Raw genomic sequence first — 16,737 nt, 5'->3', positions numbered from 1 at the left:
TAAGTTTCTTACATTCCCAGAACTTCAATTTCTTGAAGAGGTCTCAGAAGTATTTAGAAGTGTGTATATGAAAACATGTTTGGACTGATACCTGATCCCAATCTGTTTTTCAGGTCGTTGAACAGGGTATGTTTGTAAAGCACTGCAAAGTAGAAGTATATCTAACTGAATTAAAGCTTTGTGAAAATGGAAATATGAACAATGTTGTCACACGAAGATTTAGTAAAGCTGATACAATAGGTATGCAAACTATTTTTTAAAATATGTGATTATTACTTGTTTAAATAGTACTTGGTAGCAAGTTTTGAATAAACAGGTCTCTAGGTGAAATGATAGATGGGTATTGTAACCATTAAAAAGGATGGGGCTAACTTTGGGTTAAAATTTAAAGTGAAATAGTTTGGAATATTTAGGATTTTTAATACAATTTTTAAACAATATTTAATTGTGCAGTTTTATCTAGGCATCTGCGTTAGCAGTAGAAGTTTGTGATTTTCAGGAAGTGTGTTTCTATTTATTTTATTGGCTTCTATAGTAGTTTTTCTTGGCTTTTGTTGTGTAAGAAGTACTTTTTTTTTAATGTGTTTCTATTAATGTCTTTCATTAGCTAAACCTCTTTAGTCATATAAGAGGAGGGTATATTACAAAACACAAGAATTAATTGAGTTTATAAATTAATGGCTAGAGGTGACCTACAAAGGCAGTATTCCTTGTGTTGTGCAGTGGCAGGCCAGGCACAGTCTTTTACAGTGACTGAGTCCTGTACTAAACCTTTAATTTACCTTTAATTGTAGTTACTGTGGCTGCTCTTTGAGTCATTGTTTGGAACCATATTTTGGTAACATTTGTCTCTGAAAGTAACAGTCAGAATATATGCAAAGATAGTACTGATCAGTTTTTGGTGTACTTGTTATGTGTATGTGAGATAAGAGCCTTTCAATCAACTGTATTTGTGCAGTTAGAACTGTACTTTATGTCCTTGACACTTTATGCCCATCCATTACTCTTTGTTTACATTCTTCAATAACAGTGGTGTTCTTTCAGTTTTCACTTCTCTTTACATTATTCATAGTGACTTACAATTGCTACCTTTTAATTCTTTGCAGATTCTGCTTGCTTCTAAAACACAATCATTTACTTTGTTTAAAATTTAATCTTTAAGTAATCATCTGCTTGTATTAGAATAAAAACTTCAAAATTATGAAATCTGTCCTTGAAACAAGGCTTTGGTGTTGTATGTTAATTGGCCTTTTCAAGATCTGGTTGAACTTGGGAAGTTGTACTTCAGTATTCTCTAAGCAAACTCAGAAACTTAGAAAAAAAGCAGTTTAACATTATCCCTTCCTGAAGACTAAATAGAAGCTATTTTGCAGCTGTAGTGAATTTAATTGTATCATTGGAATTACAGGTAATTGATTAATTTCTGATATTTTCTTTTTATAATCAAAAGTAGGGCAGTTTGGAATGACTGTTAGTCTGTTTTCTTAGCAGAGAGAGAATTACGATTACAAGAAATTTGTCATAAATTGTAATGAGGAAGAGTCAGAGTCACTGGCAACCACTTTACTGACACTGGCCTTATTTGCTTTCATGACATATGAATGATACACTCTTGGAAGCCCCTTTCTGAAGCTGAAACTTCTTATGCAGAGTACTAAGCAGGGCTTTCCTGTCTCATCTTAGAAGAAGAGCTAGAAAGACTAATATCACTTTTAAGAGTAAAAAAATAACTGTTCTCTGAGTTTTTCCTCTTATCCGTTAGTAAAATTGTGATTCGTCCTCCCCACTGCTGTTCTTACCTCAAGTATATTTAAGGTAGTTCTGGAATTCATAAGATATATAGCAGAGATGCTCATTAGATCAATAAGTAACGTACAAGAGAAATCTTGCAGAATCTTGATTTTTCAACCTTCCTTGTATATGCCAGTAAGGGATGCATTTTCATTATGACTGCAGAAGACTTGTACTGCAAAACAGTCGATATCAGCCCACTGAAGTGAGTGGACATATAAGGTACTATGGTCTTTTCAATAAGTTTTAATTTTTCTACCCACCATCACTGATTATATTATTTAGTGCCATCGAAAGATCGGTATGACATCTTCCTTAATTCAGGTAAAGAGAAAAAAATTTGGAGCACCTTAAATATTGTAAGCACAATATGATATGTTCCTACTGGCCTTCAAATGTGTGTTATTCCTGGAATACTTATGTTTTTCCACTCAAATGGGAACTAAGCTAAGCTGTATGTCAATAAGTTAGTACATACAAGACAGGAAAATGTGATTATAAAGAACAGACTTAATAGCGACAGTCATTTTCTTGGGGTAGTACTAGGCACATAAAGTGTGTTCTTGGGACTCTCCTACAGTCAAGAACTCTCACCTTGAAGGCAGTGCATATTAACTTGAAGACTGATGGCTAACTTTTGGGGCAGGGGTGAAGTGTTTGATTCTTAAAAGAAAATGAGCTAGATGTAGTTCAGGCAGCATTTCAGTCTAGTTTTTGTTGTTGATCTTTCTAGGATCAGGGCTTCTGAGTGAAAATGAGTTAATGATCCATTCAGGAGTGTTAAATATATCAAAGTATGATAAAACTAAGTCATCAGAAAATGTGTGTAGACATTTTCTGTCTCTATTCAAGAGTTTCACAAAATGACGGACTGTCTGTAGCCTCTGTTATGGATGAGTAGGGGTCAGCTTGTGTCTGCAATGTCATAAAACAGTTCTAAAACTGAGCTGATAAACTTTGTAGGAGATGACACCAGTAGCTCTGCATCTAATGGACTTTTGCTAGTAAATTATCTTGACAAATGGCTTTGATTCATCTTTCCCTTTAATTTGCTACACAATACAAGAATGCGAAACTTGCCACCCTTCAGGGACAAGTTGTTCTGGGATCTGTGACTAGCCTTTCCCTTCTTCCGGAAGCTGGGATTGCTATTTCATAGTACAGATTAATATGTTACTACAGTTTCCTTTAGCCAGTACTTGTGGTAGCACTAATCTTTAGGGAAGCCAGAGTGTATTTGTATTACCATTCACTGGACTTCTCCAGTCTCCAGCATCTTGTCAAGAGTCTTCCAAAATAGTCAAGAGTCTTGCAAAATAGTACTTTAATCATGCAGCTGGGTTTTTTTGGTTGGTTGGGTGGGTTTGGTTTTTGTTGGGTTTTTGGGGGGTTTTTTTGGGTTTTTTTTTTTTTTTTTTTTAAGGAGCCATCGAATTTTTAACAGTGTAGGCTATATCTTGTATGGGATCCATAACCTTTAACTCTCAATTTGAGCTGTCTGAAATTGTGGCTATATAGCTGATGGAGTGAGAGGCATTTTTAAAGGGAAGTTCTTCCCATCTTTTTTAGATGTCATCATAGTACTATTCATAACATATATGGGGTGTGAATAGCACTCCTAGATGAGAATCCCGTACACAATATGCCTCAGAATGTAGAGTTTTCATTTATACTGGAACAGATACGTTCACTTTAGATCATAAACCAGCACACCAGCTCTTCAGTGTTTCTTAGGGGGGAAGAATTGTAAAGTGTGCATTGCTTACATTCATGGAGGTATGTAAAAGAACCTTAGTTTCACAGTCTCAAAATTAGCATAATAGTCAAGTGGAACATGCTGTTCCCAGACTCCTGGAGATACTGTGTACTCGTCTGATAGCATTGATGCTTCCTGTCTCATAGCAGTCCTGTTAGTGGAGCTGGAATATGTTAAAGCTTAGTACTTGCAAAGAATATGAGCCGCAATGTGCAAATAATTAGATATGATATTAGAAAAATTATTTTGTTTATTTGTTTAGTGAAAGCCATTGCTAAATCTGTTTTTTATTTTCTTTTTAGAAGACTGTTGCTGACTAGCTTCATTCTTACATTCAGTTACTTGAAATCATTGGCTCAGATTTGATTCAGACAGTACATGATTTTTTTAGTTGGCTTTTTTTTTTTTTAGTGAATAAATCGAGTAACAGCCTGTTGCACTGTTGATGGCGCCTACCTTGCCCTGCATATCATCTCTCTTTGAGAAGCAGATGATCCAGTCTAATTCTTGGGTTCATACTAAAATGTGTGTTAAGTAGGATAGAAAGAAATTGTATACAGTTGCCTACAGTATCTACAAATTTTATATTGGTCAGTTGTCATGCATTTCACAAGCCAGTGGCTGGATTTTTATGAAGTACTTTTCAAGCTTCAGGCCTCATTTTGACTTTTCATATTTAACATAGCAGAAGAGAAAATAATAGTCTTAAGTATAAGGGAGCAAAGGGAATGCTAGAGGAGATGACACAATGGTGTTTTATCCTGAGGTTTCAGAGGAGTATCTCTTAAAGAGCTTGCAGTGCTCATTTTTTGAATTGTGTCTTCAGTGATCATCAGGAATAAACAGTACATTTCTTGACTCCTATTTTGGTTTTTGTGTTAACTGCTATGAGACTTGGCTGCCATCGGCCTTTGTTAGTGTATCAGTTAAAGAAAAACCCCAAAACCTAAGATTGCTGTGGTGTAGCACTGTACATATTAGATCAAATTAAAGAACTCCTGAATAAACTCTATTTTTGCATAAGGAGAATGGAGTTTATTGTGAACTTCTTACATGTCAGTTGTAGACAATAGTTATGCTACCTTAAAATTATGTAACACTTTTTTTCTGTCAAATAGCGTACAAGCTGGTAGACCTTTTTATGTTAAAACTTTCAGGAGCATAAAATCTTACATCATCCTTTTAATGTAAATTTATGCACTCCGGTTCTACAAAGTAGTCATTCATTTCTGTAAGCATGTACATTAAACTTTGTGCATATAGATTTTGGTTAGTGCTAATTGCACTGGGATATGGGAAGTAGAAGAGTGAAAACCAAGGAAAGTTTGATTTAGAGTGAGGAACCGAATGAATTGCACTCCCTGCAGCTGGTTTTGCTGCCAGTCTCACTTCTAACCATTTCCTACCCATCCACACTCCTGTGCTACCACACTCTGAGAAACTAGTAGGTGGGTACGTAGGTACCTCCTGTACCTGTTCTTATCAACTTGTCGTCATTTGGTCTGCTTTGCTAAGAGATTCAGGAGGGAATAAAATAATCCTCTGGCTGTTTACATTTTAAAGGCAAGGGAACTAGCAACTTCTTGCTTGAACTACAACATGGTGTAGTTGCATGGCTGTTTCTACATTTTCATTAATATTTTAAATGTAAGAAAAGAGTAGGTGATTCTGATGCTTTATTCTTTACGCTGTTTGCATAGTGAAATGCTGAACTTGTGTTCTCTCCCTTTCAAAACAGATACAATCGAAAAAGAGATAAGAAAAATCTTCAATATTCCAAGTGAAAAAGAGACCAGATTGTGGAACAAATACATGAGTAACACTTTTGAACCTTTGAATAAACCAGACAGTACCATACAGGATGCTGGCTTATACCAGGGACAGGTACAGTGCAATACTTTTTATATGTTGGTTTGGGTTTTCTTTATCATGAAAATGTAACCGTACCCAATGAATTTTCCTTCTTTTTAAATGAAAATTGCTTCCTATTAGATTGGTTATGGATAGAGGATTTTATAAACAGATTCACCAAAATAGAAGTAGTCTGTGAGTGTATTTTCAGGATTAAAGAGGAGTTTAACTCTCCTGCTGAATTAAAAATAAATGAATGTAATGCTTCTGACTTGGAATTTGGCAAAACCTGAAATAAGAAAAAAAAAATACTCCTAAGGTCTAGAATATGTGGCTGAAATTACCTAAAAAGTTCTTCAAATTTTGGGTTTAATCTAGAAGAATGATGTCTTCTCAAATGTCATTGTGCAGATTTTAGAATTTAAGAAAAAGAAGTTTTCAGGTAGAACTATGGAGACAAAAAAGCCTGAAAACCTGCTTTAGCATGAGGCTATATCATCACTTTAAAATCCCTTTCTGGGAGATTTTCTTACAAGATACTTTTTCTGCCTTTTCTGATTAATGTAAAGAGAAAATACTGGATGTTAAAGCTACAGATATATAAACATGAACTGCCTGAACAATTGCATCATTGGAATAATTTTTCAGATTATTACTTTGATTCTTTAGTCTTCAAATAGAATTGGGTAATTTTTCAACAGCTGTAGTTCATGCTGTCATGCTACAAACATGAATGCATGAAATTCATTGGTAGTAATTGTAGGCAAGATTGTATTAAAAGTATTTCCTTTTGTGTTGAAATACTTGACTCTAACCTGCTTACAGCTGTGTTCATGCTGTGCTTCTGTTTTCTTTTATGGCATTAAAGGTAAATAATCAGTGAACCAAAAGAACAGCTTGCGCTATTGTGCCCTTTAGCTTCATGCTGCATGCACTCAGGTGATTTTAACAATGCAGTGATCCTGCTAAGAGAGCCCCTACCTCCCATTTGTGTCAAAGATGTAGCTTGCAAATTGCCTCTATCCCAGTGAAACATTAACCTTGAAGTAAGCATGGTCTAATATAGCTATAAAAAGATCTCTAGGTGACATCTGTACTTTCAGAAAAACAAATATTGCTCAAAACCAAGTTTAAACATGGTTTCTGAAAATGCTGCACATGATAGACCGTGTGTCAGTTGCACTTACTGACACACAAGTTTGTTGTTTTTCTTGCTGAGCCTCCTAATCTAATAATGGTTATTCTTACTATTAAAGTCCATCTAACCTAGTAGTTGTTTTTCTACTGTGTAATTCTAAACTATGTGTGCAGTTGAGTAATTTAATGGTCTAAATTTACCAGTTGGTTTCTGTAGTAAGCCTTTAGGGGTTCCATTGAACTTTCAAGTCTAAATCTTCCTTTTATTTAGTAGTTTCTGAGAGCTGCATGACCAAAGACAGCAGACTACTCTTTTCCAGTGAGAAAGCTAATACTCAGTGTCATGTCTTAGTGTATTCAGACTGAAAATGTGGTTACATCTTCAAGTGGCAGCATGACTTACGTATAAAGTTTTGGGCATAAGCACCTATGTGAATGTATGTCAATGTATAGACTGATTACAAGTACAGTATGACAGTTAATTAGCATCTTGAAACATCAGTGTATAGTTACGCAGAATTAGTTGCATTGGAAATTTAGAGTTAGACTCTATTTAAATACTGAGTTTAATTGCTATTTCAAATGATCTGGCTACGCCAGCTGTCAGTCCAGAAAGGCATGAGCTTTTTGTAGGTCCTGTGTCATATCTGCCAGCATAGGGCAGATATCTCAAATACCCAAGGGCGTTTCAAGTGGCAGTTGATGCCTGTGTTTAGGACTGCGTGTTCCATACTCCCTTATGTACCAGTAACAACTTGACCAAAGTTCATTTCATTAGCTAATTCTCCTATTGGAAAATTAATATTAGATGAGTACTTCTCTAAAAAATACAGGAGTAACCAGACAGGTATGACTTTAAGGCTATCAAGGCAGAAAGCAGTTTCATTTGGTTTTGTTGGGGTCTTTTTCCTACTGATCTGTATTGTGTGTGATGCAGAATTCCTTTAGGAATATCTCTTCCTTAACAGAGCTGTTGTATAAACATGGGGTTTCTATATATTCATAGATCCTGCTTAGACATTGCAGGTTATCTTCTGACCTCTTGGAGAGGTAAGGTCTTGACATTATATCCATAGATTCCACAGGCATAGAAGTATTAAGTGGCTTGCTTGAAGTTGCATGAATTAAGGTGTGGGGAGAAAAAAGTGAATAGAGGAAGAGGAAGTGTAATTGAATATTCTTGAAACTCAGGGAATAGTAACTTAAATATCAATCTTTTCCATCTCAGTCACATGTCAGGAAATCCATTAAAAAGATTGGAACAGAAAGCAATCTCCTGATATTTCAGTTATCTTATTATACTTTTTGTGGTAGGTACTGGTGATAGAACAGAAGAATGAGGATGGATCATGGCCAAGAGGTCCTTCAACTCCCAAGTAAGTTGAGAATTTAAGTCATAGAGTTACTATAGCTTAACTATTTTCATGTTATTTTGCTTAAAACCCAACTGTTTTTAAAAGTGGCATTTTTAAAGTTGACCTTCAGATGTTTTAGCTGAAAACATGAGTAGTGTATTTGTTGTAAGTGCTGCATACTGTAAAATATGACATGATGAGCTCCTGCATATACATTGCTTAATTTTGTTGATTTCAGCCAGTGATATACATTCTGCTCAAAAATAGGATAAAAGTTCGTAGTAGAAAACTGTAAAACTTATTTATATTTCTTTAAAATTAATGCAGGTGTATCTATTTAGGATTTTTCTTCTGTGTGAGTGTTCTCATGGGTAGCTTGTCCTTTTATCTTCAGAGCACAATATTTATATATAAATATTATTTAAATTGCAGTCTACGTTACCAGCATGTTGCTTTTGTTCTTTGTTGGGCTGTCATCAGTTAACACAGTACAATGTGTTTTTTTTGTTTTCTATTCTGCCTGCTGCCATTATCAGTAATGCCTTGGTATGGCAAGTGGGTAAAAGACTTGAGTGTGGTTTCTCCAAAGCTTTTTTAATGTTGTTTTCAGGATCTATACCATGTTCTGTTGGTTTTCGATTATAGTTGGGACTAGTTACTAGAAAACTGACATGATCTTAGCCCAAATAGTTAACTGTGGGTTTTTTCCCTTTGTTGGCTGGTTCTTGAGCGTATTTTTCACTAAAGGTTCTTTTAAGTTCCGTATTCCTTTTCATATTCTGCATTCATGTAATTAAGTTTCATAGTGGTTTTCAAGCATTTTTATAGTATTACTGCTTATCATTTGAAGGACAGAGATTCTTTATCCTTGGTGTTTTATCTCAGTCACTTTTGTTAGAAACACTAGCTTCTATTAAGTTGCTTAATGAAGTCTGAGTTCAATTTTAGCTTAGTATGAACAGTACAATCTTGCTTAGCAAGATGCTATGAAACAAAAAATTGGGAATGTAGAGCAGCAGGAAGAATGGGATGCAAAATACTTGTAGTTTAATCTCTGACCTCCAAAAGCACCTAGCAGAAATGTAAACTTGGAGTCAAATTTTAGATGTAGAGTTTGAAGGTTAAAAGAATTTAGTTAATTGAATGTCATGGATTTTTTTGGAAGTTTTGGTAGGAAGATATTCTTGGTGATGGTACCTGCTTTTATTCTGCCAAATTTCCATTCCGGTTGGAATGGTAGGCAATCAGAAGCAGTATATAAATTAAAGAATGTCTCCTGAAAGACTTTTGATCTAGGGACATGTAAAATGGTAATTGGAAATACTTGTGTCAGAGGAGGCTGTAAGTAAAGCGGAGAATGAGGATGTATACTTTTAATGTGAAGCTGGGGTATGTTTGTGAGGTTTGGCAGCTATCAGAAAGTTTGACTGAAATTTGGTATTCAAATGCATTATAGTAGTGGAAGGTTTGCAAAGTTCAGTGGATTCAAATAGAGACAATCAACACAGTAATGGTGACAGGTTTTTACATCTGTTTAAAACTTGATGAAAAAAATCTAATAAATATTTAAAAGGGTAGAAAATATTAAACACTTGCTTTTGAGTCTTCTGTGTGAGATGCATTAGTTTGTCATCACATATAGTGTACATACAGACACCTTCCTACAGTCCTGTCGTCAGTCACACCCTTGTCTCGCACTACATCCTGCTGAGGCTACTTTCTTTGTAGTGCTTGTTTTTAGAAAAGTAGAAATTGTAAACATAAATTCTGAGGCCAGGGAATAAAATGCCATATTTAGAAAGGTCAAAATATAAAACATTGGAAAGGATGAAAGGCATGCTTGAAAAGGGCAGGATCATTTCAGAGAGTCAGCTAAGCTTTTCACAGGATCACAAAATAGTTGAGGTTGGAAGGCACCTCTGGAGATTGTCTAGTCCAATACCATGCTCAAAGAAGGGTCAGCTAGGGCACGTTACTCGGGTTTTTGTCCAGTTAGGTAATGAGCATCTCCAAGGATGGAGGCTCCACAACCTCCCTGGAAGACCTATTCCACTGTTTGATAACCCTCACTGTAAAACAAAAATTCTTGTAGTTAACTAGAATTGCCTGTGCTTCAGTTTGTGCCCTTTGGCTCTTCTCCTTACAGTGGGCACCACTGAGAAGGGCTCGCTCCATTTAATTTGTTCCCTCCCACAGGGTACTTATGCGGGTTGAGAAGTTTACTCTGGGTCCTTCTCTTCTTCAGGCAGAGCAGCCTCAGCTCTCTGAGCCTCTCCATAGGTCACATGCTGTCAGATTTGAGGCCATGTTCCTGGCCTCTCACTGGACTTGCTCCAGTATGTCCTTGTCTCTCTGGTACTGGGGAGCCAGAACTAAGCACAGCGTTCCAGGGGTGTCTCACCAGTGCAGAGTGGAGGGGAAGGATCACCCCCCTTGACCTGCTGGCAATACTCTGCTCAGTGTAGCCCAGTGCTCCTCTGTCAAGTTGCTTTCCATTTGGTCACTGGCCTCTACGCCCCAGTGCATAGTGGTGCTTGGGGTTCTTCCCCGGGTGCAGGGCTTTGCATTTCCTTTGACTGAACTTCATGCTTCCTTTATTACTGTCTTTTCAGGGTTTATTATCCTTGTTTTGGTCTTTTTTTGGTTTTGTTTATTTTAAATGATTGGGGGGGGCGCATTTCTGTTAATGTTACGCAGCTTTCCCAGAAGTATTGAAATGTGTTGGAAGCTGCAAGAGCTGCAGATGAATTTTGTTCGTCCCTATGCACAGGATTTAACAATGTAAACAGCCTTAAGCAAGCAGAAAGGCTGCACACCTCAGAGTAGGAGGGTATCTTCTCTAAGAAACAAATGAACTTATTGCTAGGTTTTGGTCAAAACCAGACCTTTATGTATCTTACTCTGATTTCTCTCTGTTTGTTAGACAACAGTTATACACTGAGTTCTTAAATTTAAAACTCTATTAGCATTTGAATTTGGTTTAAATATAAAAGCTTCAAATTTGTTTTTTAAAGTTCAGTCTCAGTTCAAAATGACTCAGGTCGAATACCTTCTAAAATAATTACATATATGAATGTGCGTAATTTAGCTTTTGTCTCAGATTGAAGTAGACTTAAAACTGGCTTCAGTTTTATACCTCTCTTGTGGACAAAATCTATGTATTTTACTTCTTTGAAAGTAGTGTTCAAAGAAGAGGATTTAGATTGATAAAGGAAAACTACAGGAAAGCTTTATGAATGTTGGTTGGAATGTATTTTCTTCACATGACATCTTTTCTTTTGGAAAAGGTTTATTAATAAAGCATTGAAAATAAATGTGAAAATATACTTGGGAAAATTCCCTGTGTAAAAATGTTGATCTCCTTGAAGAGTTTAGTTCTTGAAAGGTGCTTAAAAAAAATCCTGAGCATGCAGAATTCTTCTCTTAATATGGTGATACTTGTTTCAAAGCTTGCCAATGACAGCAGGAGCTTTATGCAAACAACTTGGAGTTGTGTAGGGCCCACAAAAACATGAAGGTGCATAAATTCCTTTCAGTATTCAGAGCTGTTTCTGTGCTCATCTGTAAGATTTGGTCAGAAAAAGAAAAATGCACATCAAGATAGTTGTGTATTGACTTTCAGAGGGTCTATATGATTAAAATAATCAGTATTCTTATATTTTAAAATAGTCTGAAACAGCAGGGATGAGCAATAATGCTGTTACTTTAGGCAAAGAAAAATAATATTTTTTTAAAGGTTACTTAGTATTGTGCATAATATCCTGGAGGGGTTTTTAACTATCAGTATTAGTAAGACAACTTTATTTAAATGGCTTCATGCTGCTAGTAGCAAGTAACCTTGAATTATGTATCTTAATAGTTTTTGTATCTCATCTCAACATCCATTTATGTTTAAATGAAAAATTATTAAAACTTCCTTAAACCGAAAACATTTTTTTAGAGCAGTGGCCTGTGATTTTTTTTTTGTTGTTGTTGTTTATTTGTTTGCTTCTTAATAGCTCTATTTCTTCAACATGATATAAAATTTCAAAGTATTGTGAAGCATTTCAAGGTTTAAAAGACGGATTCTGAGGGCTGCATGTCCTGGGTGCTTTTAGTTCTGTGCCCACTTCTTAAAAAATACTTCTTTTCCATGCTTGTTTATGTGCATTGTTCATTTGTTGGCTTTCTTTCAAAGTTTTTAATATCTCAGCCTTTTTATCTAATTTATCATTTTCATATTTTTAAAGGTCCCCAGGTGCATCCAATTTTTCAACTTTACCAAAGATCTCTCCATCTCTATCAAATAATTATAACAACATGAACAACAGAAAGTAAGCAATATACCTTAAAACGTTATTTAATTTAATTGCCCCAGTGTGACATAAACAAATTTTGATGCTTTATAGCTCCTAGCTTAAGGATTTCTATTCGTTTTGCAATATTTGGATGGTGAATGGTTCCTGGTCACTATCTCATAGCGTAGGTATTGTTAAAGCATGATACCAGGAAATGAAACACAGTTAAAGATACTTGGTAGCTCGTAGTGCTCAGTAGTGTAGACACTAAAAAGAATGTTGAGCATTGTAAGAGAATACATAAAGATTTTGTTTAGAGTTTATCATGCTAAAAATACATTGTTGTTATTAACCTGCCTGAATTTAGATAGACTGCTTACGTTTCTGGTGGTCAGGTTTCCGCTTACTTAATGATGCTAAGATATTATAGCAGCATATGTGATATCACACATTGATTTGAGGCCACTAAACCTGAAATATTTTAGCTATAATGGTTTAGTGATTATAGCCATTGATTAAATATCAGCAACTCAACTTCTGTCTTAATGCCAGGAGTTTTGAAAGAGATCAGGCTGATTGGTGTGCTTGAATATTACAGTAATCAGAGGTTTAGTTGAACAGACTTCTCACTTTTAAGGGTTTTCTCCCTTATGTTCCAAATCAGAAGTTTAATAGAGAAGAGTTTTCATATTCTTGTGGCCAACTTTGTGTGTAATTTTTTTATTGTACACTACTGTAAAAAAATTTGTGAATATAGAGAAACATGAAATTATTTCACTTTAACAGATAATGGAGCATCTTTCAAATGCTTGAAATTAGAGAGCCATCATCTTTAATGCAAGCTGGGGGAAATCAAAGAGGCATATTCTTACAATTCATTGAAATTTAAAATATTTTTCCAAACATGCATTTTGTGATCAAACATGAAGATGTTAGATATTAAAAAGGTGACATAAATAATAAATACCTTATACAATATCTTCCAGTTAAATACTGCATTTATCAGAAATGATTTTTCGTAAGGGGCGAAGTGTCACTTGTGCTTCTACCAATTGTGAGTAGCCCCAACTCTCACTGTTGAACAGTTGAAATCCATGTATTTAACTGCAGTCTATTGTACTGTCAATGTGTAGTAAATAAAATGTATATTGTATCTATGATTGTGTGAAGAATCATTTGACTGGAGCTTAGCCTCCAGCTGAACACTAATGTCTCCTTCCCCCATTGCTTATGCAAAAGAGAGTTGTAGTGCCAGAATCAAGGCTTAAGTTATATTTTCCTATGGAGCCACTGTTTTAAATTAAGCCAGCAAGGCTTTTTAATTCTTCTTCTTTTTTTTTTTTGTCCTTTTTTTTTTTTTTTTCTTTCCTTAATGTTAGCTTCTCTTTAGTGCTGCTGTCATTATTTTTAGGAAACAGTTATGAAACCTGTTGCCAGCTCTTGCAGCTTTTAAAGATAGTTTCTTCACTTGCTTCAGCTGTTTTTTACTTCTTTCTTTATTTTGGAGCCAAATAGGAGCTTTTATAATGTAAGGTAAAAGTCTGAGATTGGTTTTGTTTGCTTTTTTTCATTTGAGGGTTTTCAACAGAAATACATGTTTAAAAGGAAGTGATTAAAAATTCAGATGTAATAAGAAACTGGTCCCTTAAAGTGCCTTAATTATAACTTAAGGATTTGTAAATGAAAGACTAGGCATATCTTATCTGTAGTGTTATGAAATACCATCCTTTTTCCTCTTGTAACTGAAACCACTGTATATTTGGGTGTTATGTAAGGCAGATACTCGATGAAGTACATGGTTTTCCTTACAGTGTAATTACCCAATTATGATGAGTTTAAAATAAATGGTTAAAAAAATCACATTCATCATTCACTAAAATATATAATATAGAAGAATCTTGAGCAGTGCTTCTGTCAGAATACAAGTTCAGGATGAAGTACTTCAGTGATGGAGAAGTCATATCCATTAATATACCATGTACTTAGAGTACGTACTGTTGCATTAAGAATTTTTGGCTTCAGAAGCTAAGTGGAAAGATATATCTCTGTATTTAATTGTATTATATCATTCTGGGTTAAGATCAGGCTTCTTTTCATTACTTTCTTAATTAACTACTGAATGACAGTTTTGCTTGGAATTTATTTTCATGTTTCTGCCTTACTTTCTGTCACATTCCACACCATCTTCATTATGATAGCAAAATTGCACATTTGTCGCTTTCCAAGATCCCCTGGCACCTCCATATGGACATGAGATGCTGCGACTCTAAAAGAAATAGCAACTTTTTTTTTTTTTTTTTTTTTGAAGATAATTTTAGCTGACGAAATTGATCTGTAAGGGAGAAAAAGGCAAACAACAGGTTGTGTAGTAATAGTCATACATGTTAGTTTTTGTAAGCCTGGTTTTGCAATTATTAGAGCTTGGCTATAGAGTACAGATTTTGTTAAAACTCTTTAAAGTGTCATGTTTCTTTATATGGTGCACATTTGTTTAATGCTTGTATAATTCAGAAAGTATTCTGAGTAATAGCAAACCTCAGACTGGTAAATACTTAATTGTGTGTTGAGCTAGTTATACATTAGATAATAGAAACACCTTTGCAAATTTTATCAGGTCCAAAGCCTTAATTTCTGTAAATGTGAATTTCTGTTTGGAATAAAGGATTCAAAGTAATTGGTCTTTGATATTCTTTTGCCTTTACAGGTGATTTTGTTGAAAGAATAACATAGGAGGGTTAGCATAATGTGCGTTAGTGGATTCAGAGTAGCAGGGAGAGACACGCATCATTTAGGTCTTACTGGAATTTCTGTTTATTGCTGTTATAAAGCAGTACATTTCATACCACGTGGTATTTTTTAAATCATGTGGGGAGGGGATTAAAAGCAGTTGAGCAGGGGTTTTGCTTGGGAAGTAAGTGAAAAGTTGCTTTGTGTTCTTCATTTGTAACCATTGTTTCAGGCTCCTAAAATGACTTGCTTCATCATTCAGTGGTGTCAGCTTTTCAAAAGGGCACCTGGCAGCTCTGTTCACATGCATGGTATTTTTCAATATGCTTATTTCAAGAAGTATAAATGTTAATTACATCACCTGTAGAAACAGTTTCTTTGTGTTGCACCAGACACGTAGGCAAATATTATAAGGAAGGTGTTTTTTAACTTTATTTAAATAGATTATAATATTATCTTTTGCTCTTTAGACAATTATCATGAACCATAACAAAGACAGTAGTCTTTGTATAGTGACATGGGTCTCTTCTGCTGCTTCAGGCATCTCTGAAAATTGATGTAACCCATTTATGGGTTTGTTAAAATGTCTGGTCACAAAAACACATTGGCCGTGCATTAAAGTCATTGAAATATTACCGAGCTCAGTAAGTGTTCCAAACTTTTAATTCTCTGGGTTCATTCTTGCAGTTCAAATACCTTTTGCATCACCTGTTGTTGGTATATGGAATTCCCCTGTCAAATCGTGTCCTTTCTAAAGCTACTGATGCTTTTCCAAACTTCTCTGTTCCAAATCCACATTTCCCAGAACTCCCAACTACACAGTGAGTGCTCTGGGTTCATCAGCATCTGAAAGCTGCCTTGAGGTTTAAAGGCAGGGTACAGGCAATACATACAAGTAAATTCAAATATGGCAAATGCAACTCAAAATTTATAGATCTATGGATAATAAAATGCCATTAGGAAATCTCCCTTTGCCATTCTTACTACTTCAGGAACTCTCAAGTGTTCTGAAGACAGTTTATTTTTTTCAAGTTTTGCCGTATTTCTTGAGCATCAATTTCTTCTATGAGCCATTAGTGTTTTCTTTCTGTTATTGCCCTTACTTAAACACCCCATTCTGATACTACCCCTCTGCTTTTCTATAGTTCCTTCATTAACCTATAGCAACTTTCTGGAGGTGTTGCAGGAAAAGCAGATGGAGGCTGGGGACTTGTTATCACAAGTTATTTTTAATATGGCATTTCTGTTTGAATTAAGTTCATGAAGACTTGCATTGCGTCTTTACTTGCTTTTTTATTGTTAGCCACTTGCTACTGACCAGCAGTAGTACTTTGGTTTTTGTTCAGTCTCAAAAGCATGAAAAGCAGAGGCACGACGTAATTTAAATGAAATTAATTCTTCCAGAAAAAATGAAGTTTGTGCACTGATGAAGCTGTACAGAGACATTTAGTCTCCTGCACATAGGAGCCACTGTATTTTGCAGGATATGTTTTGATCACAGAACCCTGAAAGAAAAAGATATGAATAGACCTGAGTCACGGAATGAGTGTGGTAACCACATTCACTAAACCACTCACACGTATTTCTGTGGACCAGTACAGAAGACAAAAGAGCTCAGAAATGCTTTCCCTTTTGAGAAGTAAATTCTGATAATTTGTAACTTAAAGCAAACCAGCGTTAGGGATCTATCTCTATTACAATTATCTTGAATTAAATTATCATGATGTTACTCAGCTAATTTGAGGAGATCTTTCACATGATCGCACTATAGCCAAAAGACACTGAGTGCATTTCCTAGCTTTCTGTTGTCCCTCTTAAGATGGCAGTTTGTGAAGGGGGAAAA

At 35.3% G+C, this 16,737-nt stretch overlaps 1 protein-coding gene across 4 annotated transcripts in view; it reads left to right on the top strand.

The window, feature by feature from the left end:
• USP15 (ubiquitin specific peptidase 15) overlaps positions 1-16,737 on the top strand; it is a 58,547-nt gene that overhangs the window by 22,323 nt on the left and 19,487 nt on the right. For 2 of the 4 annotated variants that reach the window (XM_065685082.1, XM_065684913.1), the window contains exons 4-7: positions 114-240; positions 5,286-5,431; positions 7,850-7,911; positions 12,120-12,203. In XM_065685082.1, the coding sequence (XP_065541154.1) occupies positions 114-240; positions 5,286-5,431; positions 7,850-7,911; positions 12,120-12,203 (419 nt within the window). Of the gene's footprint in view, positions 1-113; positions 241-5,285; positions 5,432-7,849; positions 7,912-12,119; positions 12,204-12,953; positions 13,243-16,737 lie in introns of those variants that run through there. The other 2 variants (XM_065685167.1, XM_065685005.1) reach the window with 2 other exon arrangements.

The sequence above is a fragment of the Lathamus discolor genome, chromosome 1 (genome assembly GCF_037157495.1).
Source record: "Lathamus discolor isolate bLatDis1 chromosome 1, bLatDis1.hap1, whole genome shotgun sequence".
Taxonomy (NCBI): Eukaryota; Metazoa; Chordata; class Aves; order Psittaciformes; family Psittacidae; genus Lathamus; species Lathamus discolor.
The sequence above is the reverse complement of the archived record's forward strand: the minus strand, read 5'-3'. Positions and strand labels throughout refer to the sequence as shown.